A 24904-nucleotide genomic window follows, 5' to 3' on the forward strand; every position below is an offset into this window, starting at 1 on the left:
CCAACAGCCCTTATCCTCACAGATTAATATTACAAATTGTAAGGGCTTTCTCAGAAAAGGATAATTTATAAACCGAAACAACTTATAAGATCTTGCTAATTTATGTTGACATTTTCCTGGAGAAACAAATAAAGGAATAGAAACTAAGTGTTCAGGACAAACAAGAACAGAAAAATCTTTATTTAGCAGTAAATTTATTATCTAGGTAAATATATTTGAGTTTTTGAATTTAGTGTGCCAGCTCAAATATTTGAGAGTGGTTTTTTTATTATTTTTTTAAATAATTTTTAAAATTTTTAATAAAACATATAATGTATTTTTAGGCCCAGGAGTACAGGTCTGTGAATCACCAGGTTTACACATTTCACAGCACTCACCATAGCACATAACCTCCCCAGTGTCCATAACCCCATCACCCTCTCCCTCCCCACGTCCTACCCTCAGTTTGTTTTGTGAGATTAAGAGTCTCTTATGGTTTGTCTCCCTCCCGATCCCATTTTGTTTCATTTATTCTTCTCCTACCCCCAAAACCCCTCACGTTGCATCTCCACTTCCTCATATCAGGGAGATCATATGATAGTTGTCTTTTTCCAATTGACTTATTTCACTAAGAATAATACCCTCTAGTTCCATCCACGTCATCGCAAATGGCAAGATTTCATTTCTTTTGATGGCTGCATAGTATTCCCATTGTATATAAATATACCATCTCTTCTTTATCTATTCATCTGTTGATGGACATCTAGGTTCTTTCCATAGTTTGGCTATTGTGGACATTGCTGCTATAAACATTCGGGTGCATGTCACCCTTCAGTTCACTACATTTGTATCTTTAGGTTAAATACCCAGGAGTGCAATTGCTGGGTCATATGGTAGGTTTATTTTCAACTTTTTGAGGAACCTCCATGCTGTTTTCCAGAGTGGTTGCACCAGCTTGCATTACCACCAACAGTGTAGGAGGGTTCCCCTTTTTCCGATCCTTGCCAGCATCTGTCATTTCCTTACTTGTTAATTTTAGCCATTCTGACTGATGTGAGGTGATATCTCATTGTGGTTTTGATTTGTATTTCACTGATGCTGAGTGAGGTGGAGCACTTTTACATGTGTCCGTTGACTATCTGGATGTCTTCTTTGCAGAAATGTCTGTTCATGTCCTCTGCCCATTTCTTGATTGGATTATTTGTTCTTTGGGTATTGAGTTTGCTAAGTTCTTAATAGAATTTGGACAATAGCCCTTTATCTGATATGTTGTTTGCAAATGTCTTCTCCAATTCTGTCAGTTGTCTTTTGGTTTTGTTAACTGTTTCTTTTGGTGTGCAAAAGCTTTTGATCTTGATGAAGTCCCAATAGTTCACTTTTGCTCTTGCTTCCCTTGCCTTTGGCGATGTTCCTAGGAAGAAGTTGCTGTGGCTGAGATTGAAGAGGTTGCTGCCTGTGTTCTCCTCAAGGATTTTGATGGATTCGTTTCTCACACTGAGATCCTTCATCCATTTTGAGTCTATTTTCATGTGTGGTGTAAGGAAATGGTCCAGTTTCATTTTTCTGCATGCTTTCTGCATGTTTTCTGCACCATTTGTTGAAGACACTGTCTTTTTTTCATTGGACATTCTTTCCTGCTTTGTCGAAGATTAGTTGAGGGTCTATTTCTGGGCTCTCTATTCTGTTCCATTGATCTATGTTTCTGTTTTTGTGCCAGTACCATACTGTCTTGATGATGACAACTTTGCAATAGAACTTGAAGTCTGGAATTGCGATGCCACCAACTTTTGGCTTTCTTTCTCAATATTCCTCTGGCTATTCGAGGTCTTTTCTGGTTCCATATAAATTTTAGGATTATTTGTTCCATTTATTTGAAAAAAAAAATGGATGGGATTTTGATAGTGATTGCATTAAATGTGTAGATGGCTTTCGGTAGCATAGACATTTACACAATAATTTTTCTTCCAATTCATGAACATGGGACATTTTTCCATTTCTTTGTGTCTTCCTCAGTTTCTTTCATGAGTACTTTATAGCTTTCTGAGTATAGATTCTTTGCCTCTCTGGTTAGGTTTATTCCTAGGTATTTTATGGTTTTGTAAATGGGATTAACTCCTTAATTTCCCTATTTTTCTGTCTTGTTGTTGGTGTAAAGAAATGCAACTGATTTCTGTGCATTGATTTATATCCTGACACTTTACTGAATTCCTGTACAAGTTCTAGAAGATTTGGAGTGGAGTCTTTTGGGTTTTCCACATATAGTATCATATATGTGAAGAGTGAGAATTTGACTTCTTTGCTTATTTGGATGCCTTTAATTTATTTTTGTTGTCTGATTGCTAAGACTAGGACATCTAGTACTATGTTGAATAGCAGTGGTGATAATGGACATGCCTGTAAGAATGATATTCACAGTGGGTTTTTCATAGATGGATTTGATGATATTGAGGTATGTATCCTCTATCCCTACACTTTGAAGAGTTCTTTTATTAATGTATTGTATCATATTGATTGATTTGCAGATGTTGAACCAACCTTGCAGCCCTGGAATACATCCCACTTGGTCGTTCTGAATAATCCTTTTAATGTACTGTTGGATCCTGTTGGCTAGATTTTTGGTGAGAATTTTTGCATCTGTGTTCATCAGGGATATTGGTCTATAATTCTCCTTTTTGATGGGATCCTTGTCTGGTTTTGGGATCAAGGTGATGCTGGCCTCATAAAATGAGTTTGGAAGTTTTCCTTCTATTTCTATTTTTTGGAACAGTTTCAGGAGAATAGGAATTAGTTCTTCTTTAAATGTTTGGTAGAATTCCCCTGGGAAGCCGTCTGGCCCTGGGCTCTTGTTTGTTGGGAGATTTTTGATGACTGCTTCAATCTCCTTACTGGTTATGGGTCTGTTCAGGTTTTATATTTCTTCCTTGTTCAGTAGTGGTAGTTTATATGTCTTTAGGAATGCATCCATTTCTTCAAGATTGTCAAATTTGCTGGCGTATAGTTGCGTATAGTTATGTTCTTATAATTGTTTGTATTTTTTTGGTGTTGGTTGTGATCTCTCCTCTTTCATTCATGATTTTATTTATTTGGGTCCTTTCTCTTTTCTTTTTGATAAGTCTGGCCAGGGGTTTATCAATCTTATTCTTTCAAAGAACCAGCTCCTATTTTCATTGATTTCTTTTCTTTTTCTTTTTCTTTCTTTCTTTCTTTCTTTTTTTTTTTTTCCTTTGGTTTCTATTTCATTGATTTCTGCTCCAATATTTATTATTTCTCTTCTCTTTCTGGGTTTAGGCTTTCTTTATTGTTCTTTCTCCAGCTCCTCTAGGTGTAGGGTTAGGTGTCTTTGGGACCTTTCTTGTTTCTTGAGAAAGGCTTGTACCACTATATATTTTCCTCTCAAGACTGCCTTTTCTGTGTCCTACAGATTTTGAGCCGTTTTGCTTTCATTATCATTTGTTTCCTTGATTTTTATCAATTATTCTATAATTTCCTGGTTGGCCCATTCATTCTTTAGAAGGATGCTGTTTAGTCTCCATGTATTTGGGTTCTTTCCAAATTTCCTCTTGTAATTGAGTTCTAGCTTTAGAGCATTGTGTTCTGAAAAAAGCAGGGAATGATCCCAAGTTTTTGATACTGGTTGAGACCTGATTTATGACCCAGGATGTGACCTATTCTAGAGAATGTTCCATGTGCACTCAAGAAGAATGTGTATTCTGATGCTTTGGGATGGAATGTTCTGAATATATCTGTGATGACCATCAGGTCCAGTGTATCATTTAAGATCTTTATTTTCTTGTTGATCTTTTGCTTGGATGATCTGTCCATTTCAGGGAGGGGAGTGTTAAAGTACACTACTATTATTGTATTATTGTCAATAATTTCTTTGTTGAACATTTCTTTGATTTTGTTATTAATTTGTTTATATAGTTGGCTGCTCCCATGTTAGGAGCATAGATATTTAAAGTTGCTAGATCTTGTTGGACAGACCCTTTGAGTATGATATAGTGTCCTTCCTCATCTCTTATTATAGTCTTTGGCTTAAAATCTAATTGATCTGATATAAGAATTGCCATCCCAGCTTTCTTTTGATGTCTATTAGCATGGTAAATTGTTTCCCACTCCTTCACTTTAAATCTGGAGGTGTCTTTGGGTCCAAAATTATTTTTTGTAGACAGCATATTGATTTTTTTGTTTGTTTTTTGTTTGTTTGTTTGTTTTTCCATTCTGATACCTTGTGTCTTTTGATTGGGCATTTAGCCCATTTACATTCAGGCTAACTATTGAGATATATGAATTTAGTGCCATTGTATTGCCTGTATAGTGATTATTATTGTATATTGTTCCTTTCTGATCTACTACTTTTAGGCTCTATTTGCTTAGAGGACCCCTTTCAATATTTCCTGTAGAGCTGGTTTGGTGTTTACAAATTCTTTTAGTTTTTGTTTTTTCCTGGAAGCTCTTTACCTTTCCTTCTATTTTTAATGATAGCCTAGCTGGATATAGTATTCTTGGCTGCATGTTTTTCTCATTTAGTGCTCTGAATATATCATGCCAGTTCTTTCTGGCCTGCCAGGTCTCTGTGGATAAGTCTGATGCCAATCTAATATTTTTACCATTGTATGTTACAGACTTATTGTCCAGGGCTGCTTTCAGGATTTTCTCTTTGTTGGTAAGACTTGTAAATTTTACTATCAGATGATGGGGTGTGGATCTATTCTAATTGATTTTGAGGGGGATTCCTGCTCCTCCTGGATTTTGATGCTTTTTCCCTTTGCCATATTAGGGAAATTTTCTCCAATAATTCTCTCCAATATACCCTCTGATCCCCTCTCTCTTTCTTCTTCTGGAATCCCAATTATTCTAATATTGTTTCATCTTATAGTATCATTTATCCTTCAAATTCTACCCTTGCGGTCCAGTAATTGTTTGTCTCTCTTTTGCTCAGCTTCTTTATTCTCTGTCATTTGGCCTTCTATATCATTAATTCTCTGTTCTGCTTCATTTATCCTAGCAGTAAGAGCCTCCATTTTTTTCCAGCTTTATTGAAAAATAATTGACATATTATAATTTGTAAATATAAGAAATGATTTCTTATAACATTGCAAACTTTTAACATTGTGTAAATTTTGTACAATTTGATAAATTGGCATACATCTGTATTGCAATATAATCTACATAAAAATGTTAATACATCTACTATCTCATATAGTTGCCACTGTTTTTTATGCATGTATGGTAAGGAATTTTAAGATCTACTCTCTTAGCAACTTTTATGTATTTAGTACAGTAGAGATAAACTTCAGAGGTCTTGTGGGTTTTGTTCCAGACCGCCTCAATAAAGTGATTATCTCAATAAACGAAGTCAAATTATTATTATTTTTTTTGGTTTCCCAGTGCAAATAAAAAATTATGTTTCCCAGTGCATATAAAAAATAAACACTATACTGTACTGTTCAAAAGCATTATGCCTTTAAGGAAAAACAAGGTATATACCTTAAGTAAACTAGTTCTGAGTTTTCAGTGGGTCATAATTACTGATCACAGATCACCATAACAAATACAATAATAATGAAAAAACTTGAAATATTGCAAGAATTACCAACATGTGACAGAGAGACACAAAATGAACAAATGTCGTTAGAAAAATGGTGGCAGCAGACCTCTTTTATACAAGATTGCTATAAACTTTCAACTTGTAAGAATGTGATATATGCAAAGTTTAATAAAGGGAAGCACAATAAAAATGTATGTATATATTATTAACTATGATCATCATGCTGTACATTAGATCCCCAGAACTTTTTCATATTATAGTTGCAAGTTTGTACCCTTTGACCACCTTATTCCACCCCAGGTTCACCTCTTGTCAACTCAACTCTAAGTTTCCATTAGTTTGCTTTTTCTTCAGATTCTGTATGTAAGGGATATCATAATACATAAATTAAAATATATATAAAATCTTTGAAATATTTCACTTAGTATAATACCTTCAAGATCCATCCATGCTGTTGTAAATGGCAGTATTTCTTAATTTTTCATGGTTCAGTAGTATTCCATAGTATATATTTACCATACTTATTTTATCCATTCACCCAATAATGGATACTGAAGTTATTTCCATCTCTTGCTTAGAGTTAATAATTTTATAATGAACATAAGAGTGCAGATATGTCTTCGAATAGTGACTTCGTTTCCTTTAGATATATACCTAGAGGTGGGATTACTGAATCATATGGTGATTTTAATTTTAATAATATGAATAATCTCCATACTGTTTTCCATACAAATTTATATCCCTATCACAGTACATAAGCTCCCCATTTTCCCCAATATTTACCAAAATTTGTTAGTTTTAATTTTTTGGTTGTATATATTCTAATAGGTAGTAATATCTTGTTGTGTTTTTCAGAGGTAAACAACAACAACAACAACATAATGACTTTGCCCTGAGTTTTTACGTTGAGCACTTTTTTTTTGTTTCAAAATTTAAATTGCTTTTATTTCTTTTTTTTTCTCTTTTTTTTAATATAATTTTTTATATTTTATAAACATATATTTTTATCCCCAGGGGTACAGGTCTGTGAATCACCAGGTTTACACACTTCACAGCACTCACCAAAACACATACCCTCCCCAGTGTCCATAATACCACCCCCTTCTCCCAAACCCCCTCCCCCCAACAACCCTCAGTTTGTTTTGTGAGATTAAGAGTCACTTATGGTTTGTCTCCCTCCCAATCCCATCTTCTTTCATTTATTCTTCTCGTACCCACTTAAGCCCCCATGTTGCATCACCACTTCCTCATATCAGGGAGATCATATGATAGTTGTCTTTCTCCGCTTGACTTATTTCGCTAAGCATGATACGCTCTAGTTCCATCCATATTGTCGCAAATGGCAAGATTTCATTTCTTTTGATGGCTGCATAGTATTCCATTGTGTATATATACCACATCTTCTTGATCCATTCATCTGTTGATGGACATCTAGGTTCTTTCCATAGTTTGGCTATTGTGGACATTGCTGCTATAAACATTCGAGTACACGTGCCCCTTTGGATCACTACGTTTGTATCTTTAGGGTAAATGCCCAATAGTGCAATTGCTGGGTCATAGGGCAGTTCTATTTTCAACATTTTGAGGAACCTCCATGCTGTTTTCCAGAGAGGTTGCACCAGCTTGCATTCCCACCAACAGTGTAGGAGGGTTCCCCTTTCTCCGCATCCTCGCCAGCATCTGTCATTTCCTGACTTGTTGATTTTAGCCATTCTGACTGGTGTGAGGTGATATGGCATTGTGGTTTTGATTTGTATTTCCCTGATGCCGAGTGATATGCAGCACTTTTTCATGTGTCTGTTGGCCATCTGAATGTCTTCTTTGCATAAATGTCTGTTCATGTTCTCTGCCCATTTCTTGATTGGATTATTTGTTCTTTGGGTGTTGAGTTTGCTAAGTTCTTTATAGATTCTGGACACTAGTCCTTTATCTGATATGTCGTTTGCAAATATTTTCTCCCATTCTGTCAGTTGTCTTTTGATTTTGTTAACTGTTTCCTTTGCTGTGCAAAAGCTTTTGATCTTGATGAAATCCCAATAGTTCATTTTTGCCCTTGCTTCCCTTGCCTTTGGCGTTGTTCCTAGGAAGATGTTGATGCGGCTGAGGTCAAAGAGGTTGCTGCCTGTGTTCTCCTCAAGGATTTTGATGGATTCCTTTCGCACATTGAGGTCCTTCATCCATTTTGAGTCTATTTTTGTGTGTGGTGTAAGGAAATGGTCCAATTTCATTTTTCTGCATGTGGCTGTCCAATTATCCCAGCACCATTTATTGAAGAGGCTGTTTTTTTTCCATTGGACATTCTTTACTGCTTTGTCGAAGATTAGTTGTCCATAGAGTTGAGGGTCTATTTCTGGGCTCTCTATTCTGTTCCATTGATCTACGGGTCTGTTTTTGTGCAAGTACCATGCTGTCTTGATGATGACAGCTTTGTAATAGAGCTTGAAGTCCGGGATTGTGATGCCACCAACGTTGGCTTTCTTTTTCAATATCCCTTTAGCTATTCGAGGTCTTTTCTGGTTCCATATAAATTTTAGAATTATTTGTTCCATTTCTTTGAAAAAGATGGATGGTACTTTGATAGGAGTTGCATTAAATGTGTAGATTGCTTTAGGTAGCATAGACATTTTCACAATATTTATTCTTCCAATCCAGGAGCATGGAACATTTTTCCATTTCTTTGTGTCTTCCTCAATTTCTTTCATGAGTACTTTATAGTTTTCTGAGTATAGATTCTGTGTCTCTTTGATTAGGTTTATTCCTAGGTATCTTATGGTTTGGGGTGCAATTGTAAATGGGATTGACTCCTTAATTTCCCTTTCTTCTGTCTTGCTGTTGGTGTAGAGAAATGCAACTGATTTCTGTGCATTGATTTTATATCCTGACACTTTACTGAATTCCTGTATAAGTTCTAGCAGTTTTGGAGTGGAGTCTTTTGGTTTTTCCACATAGAGTATCATATCATCTGCGAAGAGTGATAATTTGACTTCTTCTTTGCCGATTTGGATGCCTTTAATTTCCTTTTGTTGTCTGATTGCTGAGGCTAGGACTTCTAGTACTATGTTGAATAGCAGTGGTGATAATGGCATCACTGCCATGTTCCTGACCTTAGAGGAAAAGCTTTCAGTTTTTCTCCATTGAGAATGATATTTGCGGTGGGTTTTTCATAGATGGCTTTGATGATATTGAGGTATGTGCCCTCTATCCCTACACTTTGAAGAGTTTTGATCAGGAAGGGATGCTGTACTTTGTCAAATGCTTTTTCAGCATCTATTGAGAGTATCATATGGTTCTTGTTCTTACTTTTATTGATGTGTTGAATCACATTGACTGATTTGCGGATGTTGAACCAACCTTGCAGCCCTGGAATAAATCCCACTTGGTCGTGGTGAATAATCTTTTTAATGTACTGTTGAATCCTATTGGCTAGTATTTTGTTGAGTATTTTCGCATCTGTGTTCATCAAGGATATTGGTCTATAGCTCTTTTTTTTGTTGGGATCCTTGTCTGGTTTTGGGATCAAGGTGATGCTGGCCTCATAAAATGAGTTTGGAAGTTTTCCTACCATTTCTATTTTTTGGAACAGTTTTAGGAGAATAGGAATTAGTTCTTCTTTAAATGTTTGGTAGAATTCCCCCGGGAGGCCATCTGGCCCTGGGCTTTTGTTTGTTTGGAGATTTTTAATGACTGTTTCAATCTCCTTACTGGTTATGGGTCTGTTCAGGCTTTCTATTTCTTCCTGGTTCAGTTGTGGTAGTTTATATGTTTCTAGGAATGCATCCATTTCTTCCAGATTGTCAAATTTATTGCCATAGAGTTGCTCATAGTATGTTCTTATAATAGTTTGTATTTCTTTGGTGTTGGTTGTGATCTCTCCTCTTTCATTCATGATTTTATTTATTTGGGTCCTTTCACTTTTCTTTTTGATAAGTCTGGCCAGAGGTTTATCAATTTTATTAATTCTTTCAAAGAACCAGCTCCTACTTTCGTTGATTTGTTCTATTGTTTTTTTGGTTTCTATTTCATTGATTTCTGCTCTGATCTTTATGATTTCTCTTCTCCTGCTAGGCTTAGGGTTTCTTTCTTGTTCCTTCTCCAGCACCTTTAGGTGTAGGGTTAGATTGTGTACCTGAGACCTTTCTTGTTTCTTGAGAAAGGCTTGTACCGCTATATATTTTCCTCTCAGGACTGCCTTTGTTGTGTCCCACAGATTTTGAACTGTTGTATTTTCATTATCATTTGTTTCCATGATTTTTTTCAATTCTTCTTTAATTTCCCAGTTGACCCATTCATTCTTTAGAAGGATACTGTTTAGTCTCCATGTATTTTGGTTCTTTTCAAACTTCCTTTTGTGGTTGAGTTCTAGATTTAGAGCATTGTGGTCTGAAAATATGCAGGGAATGATCCCAATCTTTTCATACCGGTTGAGTCCTGATTTAGGACCGAGGATGTGATCTATTCTGGAGAATGTTCCATGTGCACTAGAGAAGAATGTGTATTCTGTTGCTTTGGGATGAAATATTCTGAATATATCTGTGATGTCCATCTGGTCCAGTGTGTCGTTTAAGGCCTTTATATCCTTGCTGATCTTTTGCTTGGATGGATCTGTCCATTTCAGTGAGGGGAGTGTTAAAGTCCCCTACTATTATTGTATTATTGTTGATGTGTTTCTTTGATTTTGTTATTAATTGGTTTATATAGTTGGCTGCTCCCACGTTGGGGGCATAGATATTTAAAATTGTTAAATCTTCTTGTTGGACAGACCCTTTGAGTATGATATAGTGTCCTTCCTCATCTCTTATTATAGTCTTTGGCTTAAAATCTAATTGATCTGATATAAGGATTGCCACTCCTGCTTTCTTCTGATTTCCATTAGCATGGTAAATTCTTTTCCACCCCCTCACTTTAAATCTGGAGGTGTCTTCGGGTTTAAAATGAGTTTCTTGGAGGCAACATATAGATGGGTTTTGTTTTGTTATCCATTCTGATACCCTGTTTCTTTTGACAGAGGCATTTAGCCCATTCACATTCAGGGTAACTATTGAGAGATATGAATTTAGTGCCATTGTTTTGCCTGTAAGGTGACTGTTACTGTATATGGTCTCTGTTCCTTTCTGATCTACTACTTGTAGGCTCTCTCTTTGCTTAGAGGACCCCTTTCAAGATTTCCTGTAGAGCTGGTTTGGTGTTTGCAAATTCTTTCAGTTGTTGTTTGTCCTGAAAGCTTTTAATCTCTCCTTCTATTTTCAATGATAGCCTAGCTGGATATAGTATTCTGGGCTGCATGTTTTTCTCATTTAGTGCTCTGAAAACATCATGCCAGCTCTTTCTGGCCTGCCAGGTCTCTGTGGATAAGTCAGCTGCCAATCTAATATTTTTACCATTGTATATTACAGACTTCTTTTCCCGGGCTGCTTTCAGGATTTTCTCTTTGTCACTGAGACTTGTAAATTTTACTATTAGGTGACGGGGTGTGGGCCTATTCTCATTGATTTTGAGGGGTGTTCTCTGAACATCCTGAATTTTGATGCTCGTTCCCTTTGCCATATTGGGGAAATTCTCCCCAATAATTCTCTCTAGTATACCTTCTGCTCCCCTCTCTCTTTCTTCTTCTTCTGGAATCCCAATTATTCTAATGTTGTTTCGTCTTATGGTGTCACTTATCTCTCGAATTCTCCCCTCGTGGTCCAGTATCTGTTTGTCCCTCTTTTGCTCAGCTTCTTTATTCTCTGTCATTTGGTCTTCTATATCACTAATTCTTTCTTCTGCCTCATTTATCCTAGCAGTGAGAGCCTCCATTTTTTATTGCACCTCATTAATAGCTTTTTTGATTTCAACTTGGTTAGATTTTAGTTCTTTTATTTCTCCAGAAAGGGCTTTTATATCTCTCGAGAGGGTTTCTCTAATATCTTCCATGCCTTTTTCGAGCCCGGCTAGAACCTTGAGAATTGTCATTCTGAAGTCTAGATTTGACATATTACCAATGTCTGTATTGATTAGGTCCCTAGCCTTCGGTACTGCCTCTTGTTCTTTTTTTTGTGTTGAATTTTTCCGTCTTGTCATTTTGTCCAGAGAAGAGTATATGAGGGGGCAAGTAAAATACTAAAAGGGTGGCAACTACCCCAGGAAAATATGCTTTAACCAAATTAGAAGAGATCCCAAATCGTGAGGGGGGAGAAAGGGGATAAAAAGAGGTTCAAAAAGGAAGAAAGAAAAAAAAAGAAAAAAAAAGAAAAAGAAAAAAGAAAGAAAAAAAAAGAAAAGAATTTAAAAAAAAAAAACCCTAAGAAAAATATAATAAAGAAAAAATATATGTATTAGATAAACTAGTAAAAAATCGTTAAAAAAGAAAAAGGTAACAGTTAAAAAAAAAAAATTTTACCCGAAGGCGAGAAAAAAAAAAAATGAAAAAGACAAAAATTAAATTAACCGCAAGACTAAAAAAAATCACAGGGCAAAAGCCATGAGTTCCGTGCTTTGCTTTCTCCTCCTCTAGAATTCTGCTGCTCTCCTTGGTATTGAAACCGCACTCTTTGGTAGGTGAACTTGGTCTCGGCTGGATTTCTTGTTGATCTTCTGGGGGAGGGGCCTGTTGTAGTGATTCTCAAGTGTCTTTGCCCCAGGCGGAATTGCACCGCCCTTAGCAGGGGCCGGGGTGAGTAATCCGCTTGGGTTTGCTTTCAGGAGCTTTTGTTCCCTAAGCGCTTTCCCTAGAGTTCTGGAGGATGGGAATACAAATGGCGGCCTCCTGGTCTCCGGCCCGGAGGAGATTAGAGCCCGGGGCCCCACTCCTCAGTGCGCGCTCAGAGAACCGCGCCCAGTTACTCCCGTCTGCCTGACCTCCGGCCACGCTCCGAGCTCACCGAGCCTGCGACTCGTTCATGGTCACCCCGAGCTGCGAGCTTACTGTCGGCTCTGTCTCTGTAGCCGGCTTTCCCGTTCCAATACCCGCAAGCTCTGCGACACTCAGACACCCCTAATCCTTCGGTGACCCTGCGGGACCTGAGGCCACGCTGACCCCGCATGGGCTTTGCCCCGGGTAGCCTCTGGAGCGATGTCCCTCAGCTGAACAGACTTTTAAATGTCCTGATTTTGTGCGCGGTTGCTCCGCCGCTTGCCGGGAGCCGGCCCCTCCCCCCGGGGTCTATCTTCCCGTCGCTTTGGATTCACTTCTCCGCAGGTCCTACCTTTCAGAAAGTGGTTGTTTTCTGTTTCCAGAATTGCTGTTCTTCTTCTTTTTGATCTGCCGATGGATTTTCAGGTGTTTGCAATCTTTAGATAAGCTATCTAGCTGATCTCTGGCTAGCTGAAGTAGTCTCGGCCTGCTACTTCTCCGCCATCTTGACTCCTCCCCCCCGAGCCTCCATTTTTTTATTGCACCTCATTAATAGCTGTTTAAATTTCAACTGGGTTAGATTTTAGTTCTTTTATTTCTCCATAAAGGACTTTTATTTCTCCAGATTTGTTTCTCTTATATCTTCCATGCCTTCTTTGAGCCTGAGAATCATCATTCTGAACTCTATATCTGACATATTACCAATGTCCATATTGATTGGGTCCCTAGCCTTTGGTACTGCCTCTTGATTTTTTTTTTTTTTTTTGGTGGTGAGTTTTTCTACCTTGTCATTTTATCCAGATAAGAATATATGAAGGAGTGAATAAAATATTAAAAGAGTGGCATAGACCCCAGGAAAATGCTTTTATCAAATCAGAAGAGACCCCAAATTGAGGAAGGAAGAAAGAGTGTAAAAAGAAGTTCAGAAAAAAAATTTTTAAAGAAAAAAATAAAGAAAAAACATAAAAAAGAGAAATACATATTAGACTGGTGAATAAAACAGGGTCATCCACTTAATTTGGGGAGTATTTTGGTCTCTTAGAAGAAAATACCTCCCCAAATTTTAAAGAATGAAAAACATATATAAGGGTAAACACAATGAAGGAGTGGAATATGACATAAAGATGCAAAAAATTTTTTAATAAATTTCTAAAGAAGGAGTTGAAAGATAAGTTGGTTGGGAGAATAAAGAAAAAGAATGTGGAGAGAATTTGCTCAGGGTGGAGACTAGAACAAAGCCCTGTGCTAGATTTAAGGTATATTTTGATATTAGAAGAAGTTGTATCCCAAATTTTTTTAGAAGAAAAAACCCTATGTGTATACAAAAAAAAAAAAATAATAATAAAGTTAGACACAATGAAGAAAAAAATATGACTATAATAATGAAGAGTCAAAAAAGATTTTTTTAATGAAAGGTGTTGTTAAGATATACTAGTTAAAAAACATTTAAAGAGGAAAAAATAAAAGTTAAAAAGTTAGCAGAAGAAAAAAATAAAATTAAAAAAATTTCTTAACTTTGCAAGATTAAAGAGTCATGGGGAGAAAGCATGAATTCCATGCTTTGCTTTCTCTTCCTCTGGAATTCCAGTGTTATTCTTGGTAAGTGAACTTGGTCTTGGCTGGATTTCTTGCTGATCTTCTTGGGGAGGGGCCGGTTGTTGTGATTCTCAAGTGTCTTTGCCTGAGGTGGAATTGCACCGCCCTTACCAGGGGGCCAGGCTAAGTAATCCACTGGGGTTCGCTTTAGGGAGATTTTGCTCCCTGAATGCAGTCCATAGATTTCCAGAGGACGGGAATGAAAATGGCTAGCCTCCCAGTCTCTGGCCTGGAGGATTCAAGAGCTTGGAGCCCCACTCATCAGTGCGCCCTTAGAGAAAAGCACCTAATCACTCCCATCTCCCTGGCCTCCAGTCATGCTCTGAGCTCACCCAGCCTGTGACCAAGCATCTCTGACTCTGCACACCGACCTGCCTGGAGTCTCCAAATCCAGCAGATCCCTTCACTCTTCCAGGGGGGTCTCCCCGGATCTTTTTGGGGTCTCTGCTCATAGAGTAGTGGTCTAACTGTGCCACGGATCACAGTTTAAGGTAACCCCAAGTTGAAAGTTCACTCCTTGGCTCCGTCTTTGTAGCTGGCTTCCCCACTCTAATTCCTGCAAGCTCTGCAACACTCAGACATCCCTGATCATTCTGTGACCCCATGGGACCTGAGACCATGCTGTCCCACATGGGCTTCACCCTGGATTAGCCTCTGGAGCAATGTCCTTCAGTGGAGCAGACTTTTAAAAGTTCTGATTTTGTGCTCCATTGTTCCCCCGCTTGCTGGGAGCTGGCCCCTCCCTCCTTGTCTATCTTCTTGCTGTAAGATTCACTTCTCCACAGGTCCTACCTTTCAGAAAGTGGTCAATTTTCTGTTCTAGAATTGCTGCTCTTTTTTCTTTTATCTCCTTTTGGATTTGTAGGTGATTGGAATGGTTTGATAAGCTATCTTATCTAGCTGATCTCCTGCTACCTGATGTTATCTCAGCCTCCTACTTCCCTGCCATCTTGACTCCTCCTCCCAAACTAGATTTTAAACCAAAGACTGTAATAAGACATGAAGAGGGACACTAAATTATAATAAAATGGTCTATCCAAAAAGAAGATCTAATAATCATAAATATTTATGTCCCTAACTTGGGAGCACCCATATATATAAGTGAATTAATAACAAAATTAAATAAATACGTTAATAATAATACAAAACTAGTAGGGGACTTGAATAATCATGCAGTGGATAGATCATCTAAGCAGAAAATCAACAGGAAACAGGCTTTGAATGACATACTGGACCAGATGGAGTTCACAGGTATATTCAGAGCATTTCATCCTAAAGCAACAGAACACATACTTCTCAAGTGAATGTGGGACATTCTCCAGAAGAATAGGTCACAAACTGGCTCACAGATCAGGTCTCAACTTGTACTAAAAGATTGGGATTATTCCTTGCATATTTTCAGACCACAGTGCTTTAAAACTTGAACTCAATCACAAGAAAAAAAAATTAAGAACACAAATATATGGAAGTTAAAGAGCATTTTACCAAAGAATGAATGGGTCAACAAGGAAACTAAGGTATTTTAAAAATTCATGGATACAAATGAAAATTAAAATACAACTGGGGGGTGCCTGGGTGGCTTAGTCAGTTAGGGGCTTGATCCCTCCCTGCTCAGTGGGGAGCCTGCTTCTCCCTCTCCTCCTCATTTCTGACCTCTCTCTTTCTATCTCTGTCAAATAAATAAAAACCTTTAATAAAAAAAATAAAGAAAATTAAAAGAAAAAGAAAATACAACTGTTCAGAACCTTTGGGATGCAGCTAAGGTGGTCTAGGAGGGAAGTATATAGCAATACAGGCCATTCTCAAGAAACAATAAAAGCCTCAAATACACAAACTAAACTTACACCTAAAGGATCTGGAAAAAGAACAGCAAATGAAACTTAAATCCAGCATGAGAAGGTACATAATAAAGATTAGAATGGAAATCAAGGATACAGATATTTTAAAAAAATAAAAGATCAATGAAACTAGGAACTGATTCTTCAAAACAATTAATAAAATTGATAAGCTCCCAGCCAGATATTAACAAAAAAAGGAAAGAAAAGGAAAGAGAGAGAAAGATAAAGAGAGAAAGGGCCCAAATAAATAAAATAATGAATGAAAGAGGGAGATCACAACCAATACCAAAGAAATGTAAACAATTATAAAATAATATTATGAGCAATATATCCCAACATATTAGGCAATCTGGAAGTAAGGGATGTGTTCCTAGAAACATAAACTACAAAAACTGAAACAGGAAGAATAGAGAACCTGAACACACTGATAACCAGCAAAGAAATTAAATCAGTATCAAAATCTCCCCCAAAATATGAGTCCAGAGCTGGATGGGTTCCCAGGGGAATTCTACCAAACATTTAAAGAAGGATTACATTTGTAAAGTTCTTTACAGATTTTGTATTCTAGCCCTTGATCTGATGAGACATTTGCAAATATCTTCTCCCATTCTGTAGGTTATCTTTTGGTTTTGTTGAATATTTTCTTTGTTGTGCATTTTATCCTGATGAAGTCCCAATAGTTAATTTTTGCTTTTGTTTCCCTTGACTTGGAGGCATGACTAGTAGAATTTGCTGTGGCCTAGGTCAAAGATGTTGCTGCCTGTGTTCTACTCTAGGATTTTGATGGAGTCCTATCTTACTTACATTTAGGCCTTTCATCCATTTTGCGTTTATTTTTGTGTACGGTGTAAGAAAGTGGTCCAGTTTCATTCTGCATGTGGCTGTCCAATTTTCCCAACACCATTTGTTGAAGAAACTCTTTTTTCCATTGAATATTCTTTCCTGTTTTGTTCAAGACTACTCAACCATAGAGCTGAGGGTCCATTTCAGGGTTCTCTATCCTGTTGCATTGATCTATGTGTCTATTTTTGTGCCAGTGCCATACAGTCTGGATGATTACATTTTTGTAATAGAGCTTGAGGTCCAGAATTGTGATACCACCAGACTTTCTTTGGAAAAGTCTTTTACTGTTTTATGTAGTGAGAGTGCAAACACAAATAGAGACATGCAAACACACACACAAATGTGTGTATAGAAAGTTTATCACTTCAAATAGAATGTAGAAATGTTAACACCATCTTTTAGGTCTCAAATCATATCATATAAACATAAAATGAGTAATTATGTAATTTACTTAAATATTACTTTTAAATACATTTAAAACTATATCACACAAATTAACATTTTATTTTCAACCACAAAACAATTTCTTTAAAAAAATCAGTGGAGAGAAAGTTTATTATATTTTTTCATTTTCTTCCTCTTCATTCATCCTTGATGTTACAATTTCTCCTTTATTATCAATTTCTTTTTAACTTCCAAAAATTCTTCAGTCATTTTTTTTAAAGCATAATATCTTAGTTTTCCATCATTCCAGGATGTCTTCATTTCATCTTCATTCTTGAGGGATATATTTTCCAGATTAAAGTTGTGGATTGACATTTTTTTCTTTTAGCACTTGAAAAATATTGTGCTATATCCTCTGTGCATCATTATTTCTGATGAGAAATTCTCTGTTTATGAATCATTACTCTTCTATAAATAATGTGTTGGTTTTCATTGGCTGATTTCAAGATTTAAATATTTTCTCCAGCTATTTAATCATGATGTATCTGCCATGATTGTTTTAGTTTATCTTGTTAGAAATTGGGAACATTTTAGCCATTTTCCTTCAAATATTTTTCCATTCTGCCCCCTTTCTCCTTTTCTGGAACACTAACAGCATTGATGTTTGATCTTTTGCCACTGTTCCACTGCTTCCTGTATCTCTAATTTTATAAAAAAAAAATTTCTCTATCTTGTTCAGATTAGATAATATATCTGAATTAGTCCTTAAATTCACTCATTCTAACATCTCCATTTTGCAACTAAGTCCACCTACTCAGATTTTATTTATACCTGGCCTTAGGCTGAAAGTCACAAATACTGTCACTGTTTATAGGTATTTTCTTTGGGCATGGACTCCCAACTAGTAATGTTAGCTTCTGATGTTTGTTTGTTTGTTTGTTTGAAGTTTTTAGTAATATTCCAGTTAGCTACTATATGATGTAATACTAGTTTCAGGTGTATAATATAGTGAGTCAGCACTACCATAAAACACTCAATGCTATAACTTTAAAAAAAGTCAAACTATGGAAACACAGAGTAGAACTGTAGTTGTTAGCAGCTAGGGGAAGGGGGAAATGGGGAAATGATGGCCAAAGGGTACAAACCTCCAGTTATAAGATGAATAAGTTCTGAGGATCTAATATAACTATGGGAACTATAATTCATAATGTGAAAATTTGATATATTTATATTATGAAACAATTCCCATATCAAATTAATATATTCATCAACTCCCATAGTTATATTTTATGAGAATGCTTAAGACATGCTTTCTTAACAAATTTCAAGTATATAATACATAATGATAACTTCTAGTTTAAAGTTATCATATGTATGTGATAGCAAATGTATTTGTCTTTCTCATTTTATTTAGAATAATGCACTCCTGGTCATCTATGTTGTTGCAAATGGAAGTATTATCTTCTTTTTTATGACTGAATAATACTTCATTGTATAGATACACTACATTTTCTTTATTCATTCATCTATTGATAGATATTGATGTTGCTTCCAAAACTTGGCTATTATGAATAATGTTGCTATTGACATTGGGTACAGATAGTGATTTCACTTATTTTGCTAATTTAGCCAGAAGTAGGATTGCTGGGTCATATGGTAATCCTATTTTGAATTTTTTGAGGAACCCCCACACTATTTTTCATAATGACCATACCAATTTACATTCCCATCAAGAGCTTTTCTCCACATCCTAACATTTGTTATCTCTTGTCCGTAAGATAATTAGCTATCTTACCTGCTCTGAGGTATTATCTCATGGTGGGTTTGATTTGCATTCCTCTGATGGCTAGTGATGTTTAGCATCTTTTCATAAACCTGACCATTTGTATGTATGATTTGGAAAAAATGTCTATTCAAGTCCTTTGCCTATTTTTCAGTTGAGTTATTTGGTGTTTTGCTATTGAGTTCTGAGTTCCTTATATATTTGTTATATAATTACTTATTGGATATATGGTTTGCAAATATTTTCTTCAATTCCATAGGTTGCTTTTTCATTGTGTCGATTTCTTTATCCTTTGCTATGAAGTAACATTTTAGTTTTATGTAGTCCCAATTTACATCTTTTTGTTTTTCGTTTGTGTTTACTTAAGTGTAATTAACATGCAGTGCTATGTTAGTTTCAGGTCTACACTATAATGATTCAACAATTTTGTACATTTCTCAGTGCTCATCAAGATATGTGTACTCTTAATCTTTTTTTTAATCTGTTTTGTTCATCTTCCTCCATCCCACCAACCTGCCCTTATGTTGAGGTCTTTTATCCACTTTGAGTTTATCTTTGTGTATGGTGTAAGAGAATGGTCGAGTTTCATTCTTCTATACATAGCTGTCCAATTTTCCCAGCACCATTTATTGAAGGTATTTTTTTCTTCTTTCTCAAAGATTAGCTGACCATAGAGTTGAGGGTCCATATCTGGACCTCTACTCTATTCCATTAGTCTATGTGTCTGTTTTTGTGTCAGTACCAGCCTGTCTTGGTGATGAGAGCTTTGTAGTAAAGCTTGAAATCAGGCAACCTGATGCTCCCAGCTTTGTTTTTCTTTTTCAACATTTCCTTAGTGAATTGAGGTCTCTTCTGGTTCCATACAAATTTTAGGATTATTCCAGCACTTTGAAAAATACCAGTGGAATTTTGATCAGGATGACATTGAAAGTATAGATTGCTCTGGGCAGTATAGACATTTTAACAATGTTTATTCTTCTGATCCATGAGCATGGAACTCTTTTTCATTTTTTTGTGTCTTCTTCAATTTCTTTCATGAGTTTTCTGTAGTTCCTTGAACATAGATCCTTTACCTCTTTGGTTAGGTTTATTCCCAGGTATCTTATGGTTCTTGGAGCTATAGTGAATGGAATCAATTCTCTAATTTCCCTTTCTATATTTTCATTGTTCAAGTATAAGAAAGCAACTGATTTCTGTGCATTGATTTTGTATCCTTCCACATTACTGAATTGCTGTATGAGTTCTAAAAGTTTGGGGGTGGAGTCTTTTGGGTTTTCCATATAAAGTAACATGTCATCTGTGAAAAGAGAGTTTGATTTCTTCTTTGCCAATTTGAATATCTTTTATTTCTTTGTGTTTTCTGATTGTTGTTGCTAGGACTTCTAGTACTATGTTTAGCAACAGTGATGAGAGTTTATACTACAACATTTTAATGAGCTCCAATATAAGCATCTTACTCCTATTTATATTGCACCTCAGCTTAAATACTAATTCACAGATATTAAGTAGTTATACTCCTCAAAATTCTCTATTGGAGTACTTCATTTTCTTTAGAACACTTTTCATGATCTCTTTGTATTTGGGAAATTTGTTTCAAGTCGCTAGTTTATTTTCTTTCTCGCCTTCTGTAATGGAAGTTACCAGTGTGAATAAAGTCCATTTTTTCATGCATGCCACTACATTTTCATTTTCTTTTAATGTGCTTGACACATGTGTATTCTGAATTAAGATTTGTTAATTGGGTAAATTTATTTAATGAGAATATTAAATAAATGTATTTTGTTGATTGTATCAGAAATACTATGGCTATACAATTTGAGTATGTTAAATATTAAACCAGAGAATACTTCTTGCTTGATCATTCTTTACACTGTTGCTTAGTTCTTAGTCAATTAGTCAGTATGGATAGTCTTATCAATGACCTATCAAAATAATATGTTGTAAAATACACTTAACATAAGCAGTGTTAAAATATAAAATTTTACAGAAACAAAATATTTTATTACTTTATTTGTTAACTACTTGTATGATGGTTTTCCTTTCAATCTTCTTTATTTTAGTATCCAGATGCAATAACTTTGGAGGGATTTTCCGTTATTATAGCTCAACTACTTGGGCTTAAAATGGGATTAACATATGATGATATTAATAACTGTTCTTGTCCAAGAGCTACATGCATAATGAATCCTAAAGCAGTGTAAGACTTTTTTCTTCTTAATTAATTTCACATATATGTTTGTGAAGTTGTTTACAAGATGTGTTTTGTTTTTATTCTTTATATTCAACTCCATGTCAAAAATTGGAAAGTGTGTTGTGCCAAAAGAGATATCACACTAACAAATATGTCTAAGTGATATGACTCCAGGAAAGTGGTAAATGACATGATTAAGAAATGCTCACTTGAGAGAATTAGAGGGAAATTTTTAAGATTTATGAAGACTGTGAAATTTTAAATAAGCATGGTACTATTGTTTTGGTTGTTGTAGTATATTGCATTCAAAGCAAGCATATCTAAAATTACCCTTAGTAATATAGTATTGGCAGTTTGGGTTAGAATTTTAAAGAGATAGTAGAAGGGGAAAAGGTTTGCAGAGGAAAAAAAAATTGTCCCTATTTACAGATATTATGATGACTACCCACATATATCAACAGTATCAGTATGCAATTAGAAAAAGAACATCGAAAATTTATTAGGATGGGAGAAACTACATATTATATACAGGCCAAAAGACATAAAAAGAGAAGGAAAAGACAATGATGTTGGATATAATGAAGACTTAAAAACAAAATCATTGAGTAAATTAGAGAGGATAGAATTTAGTGCATGAGTAGAGAGGCTGACTTTTATTGGAGCTGAGTATATTCAGTTATTGTGGTAAGATGTTAGCAGAGTAAAGAGATAAAGATTTAGGTAGTTTGGTTAATTGAATTATAAAGATGAGGACAATTTCTTCTAGTAAGGAGTATATAAATTTGGATAAAATATGTGAAACACTTGTCTTGGAGAGAGGCTGTGGACTCTGAGAAACAAACTGATGGTTTTGGAGGGGAGGGGGTCCAGGGAAGGGTGAGCCTGGTGGTGGGTATTAAGGAGTGCACATATTGCATGGAGCACTGGGTGTGGTGCATAAACAATGGATTTGGGGACACACACACAAAATAAAATTAATTTTTTTAAAAGTATGGTAGGATTGTAGGACCTTTTGAAGATATACTTAATATTAGTAATTGCAAATGCAATGTGAATTCAAACAACATGTTATTTATTTTAGTCCATATAATTTCAGCCACCAAAGTGTATATATAAAGAAAGTAAATAGTTGAGGTTTTGTCAAGTTAATATCCATGGGATTCAAAGAGAGTTAGGATTGCAGGAAAAGCTATGTTCCCCTAAAATAATCATTTCAATTTTTCATAGACTGCTCTTGGAGTTTGGGATTAGAAATTAAAGGGAGTTGAGGGAAACTGGAAGGGGAGGTGAACCATGAGAGACTATGGACTCTGAAAAGCAACCTTGAAGGGGCGGGGGGTGGGAGGTTGGGGGAACAAGGTGGTGGGTATTAGGGAGGGCATATTAGGAAGCACTAGGTGTGGTGCAAAAACAATGAATACTGTTACACTGAAAAGAAATTTAAAAAAAAAAGAAATTAAAATACTTTGAGGCTGCTGCCTTACCTTGACTTATTTTATAGTTGTCTTTAGACCTGGGCTTTAATCTTCTCCACAAAAAGCTAATTAATTAATATTTACTTTTAAATGCCTTGGTCTATTAAAATTCTATATACTTAGGCTAATACATTAATTTCTTCCTTTTCATGGCCATCTTTTAAGCAAAGATTACAAAAATAAATTGCTTTGTACACAGTTATACAAATGTTCCAAATTCTAATTAATACTACCAATTTTTACTCAAAAACATGTGACCCAAGTAAAAGATAATGTTTCTATTTTTTATTTTTGAATTTTTATTTAAATTCTAGTTAATTAACATATAGTGCAATATTGGTTTCAGGATTAGAATTCAGTGATTCATCTAAGTCTCTATTTTTAAATTAATTTTGTATAAGAAATATCAGTGCTCAAAATTTGTGACTTTTTGCCTGAGAATGGCCTGCAAAAGTGGAGTGACACTGATACCTATTGAAACAAAGTAGCTGTAAGTAATTGAAAATTGCTTAAATCATATTATTCCTTGTGGCATTCTTCCCATTTTCCCCCATTTATTCCATTACAAAAGGCTAAGTGAAAGCTAAAGCATTACTTTTTCCTCACTTTACTAACATCAGAACGTTAGCAGCTGTACATTTGGAGGCTCAGCTATGGCTGTTTTGGAGTTATTGTTTCAGACATGATTGCTTAGACTGGCAATAGAAATAAAATGTGACCCACATATGTAATTTTAACTTTTTTAGTAGTTGCATTAAAAATTTTTAAAAATCATATGAAGTTAGCTGCAATAATGTATTTTAATATTTTATTTAACAATATATCAAAAATATTATCATTCCAACATTCAGTCAACATGAAAATTACTAACTGAATATGTTATGTTCATTTACATGCATGTGTATTAATAAAGGATGTATACAAGAGAAAAGAGTCCAGGGATTACACCAATGTTATCAGCTTGAGAAACAAGAAGAATAGAATTGCCTGGAACTGAGAATAGTGGATGGTACAGTCTTGGCTGAGAAGACCAGTAGTCAGTATTGTACATAGTATATTCAGAATGTCTAGTGAAGATCCATTAGACATATTTTTTAGATATTCCACTAAAAACATAGCAGTGAACATGAAAATGAAGACCTTAATGGAACTTATATTATAGTGTTAAATTTAAGTTACATAAAAGCAAATTTAAAAAATACGAATGAGCTTATTTTTACATGATGCAAAAGTACCATGTGGAATAATAAATATTGACAGTGGAAGTAGAATGGGGGAGGGGACACAATTTTATATAATGTCAAGAAAGACTTTTTTGGACGATTACATTTGAGTAGACATCTAACTGAAATGAGGGAGAGAAGCTTTGGCTATATGAGAGAAGAACATATTAGGTAGACAGAAAGATAGATGATAGATAATAAATAGATGATAGATAGGTAGATATCTAACCATTTTACTTTATTGCTTTCCTGGAAAGATACATTTTTGATGGCATTTTAAATCATGCTTGTCTTCATCTCTGCTCAGGTAGAAGTTTTTCATTAGCCATCTTGCAATTTATGTCATTATATATAGGGGCATTGTTTAGGTGGAGTTCTATTAGCCTGAGGACTTACCTGAGGATTATTATTTCATTGTAGGGGTTCCAGTGGTATAAAGATTTTTAGCAACTGTAGCATGTATGACTATAGATATTTTATTTCAAAATTTGAGGCTAAATGTCTTCAGAATTTTTCAAATTTGCAACCATTATATCAAAATCAATCAGTATGTGGTAATGGGATGTTGGAACCTAATGAAGAATGTGACTGTGGCAGCCAAGAGGTAAGCAATAAAAATTGGAATTTGAGCAAAATTTCTGTGTTTCTAATAAGTAGTTGTCATGGTATATAGGAGATAATATATGCAATTATGTCTTTAATATAAAACTTAGATATGAAAATGAGTGTAAGATAGGGTGTATGAATTGCTTTTCCATCCCTTTTCAAATGAGAAAACAAATGACTCATGAAAACTTGGTTTGCATATACTGTTCCCAAGTATGCCAGCAGAGAGGTTTTGCACATAAGGTTAATCCTCAATTTATTTCCTAACTCATGTGACCACCATCTGTTTTCTCTACAAACTTTTCCTGAATTTGGTTCAAATTTCCCCATTTCTTTTTGTTACAAGAATGGTGAAAAATGATGATAGATTTTTCTTAATCTTTAAGCATTCTTGCATTTCCATGTTTCAGGATGATCAAAACTTGTTCTGTTTCCTCACTTCTAAAAATAGATATCCATTCTACCTCAGTCCTATTAACAAAACACTCTCTGTACACTATTCTTAACAGGTAATACCACATATTTAATCTAATATCATTATTATATAACATTTTGCAATTCCTCTCTATTTAAATAAAATAAGATTTAGTGATTAGTCCCCCA

The 24904-nt window shown here is 35.4% G+C and overlaps 1 protein-coding gene across 1 annotated transcript in view; it reads left to right on the forward strand.

Moving 5' to 3' along the window:
- LOC131820570 (disintegrin and metalloproteinase domain-containing protein 18-like) overlaps nt 1-24904 on the forward strand; it is a 213905-nt gene that overhangs the window by 58192 nt on the left and 130809 nt on the right. Inside the window, exons 11-12 of the mRNA XM_059156250.1 lie at nt 20867-21003; nt 24116-24299. Of these exons, the coding sequence (XP_059012233.1) occupies nt 20867-21003; nt 24116-24299 (321 nt within the window). The remainder of the gene's footprint in view (nt 1-20866; nt 21004-24115; nt 24300-24904) is intronic.

Source organism: Mustela lutreola, chromosome 18 (genome assembly GCF_030435805.1).
Source record: "Mustela lutreola isolate mMusLut2 chromosome 18, mMusLut2.pri, whole genome shotgun sequence".
In the NCBI taxonomy this organism is placed as follows: Eukaryota; Metazoa; Chordata; class Mammalia; order Carnivora; family Mustelidae; genus Mustela; species Mustela lutreola.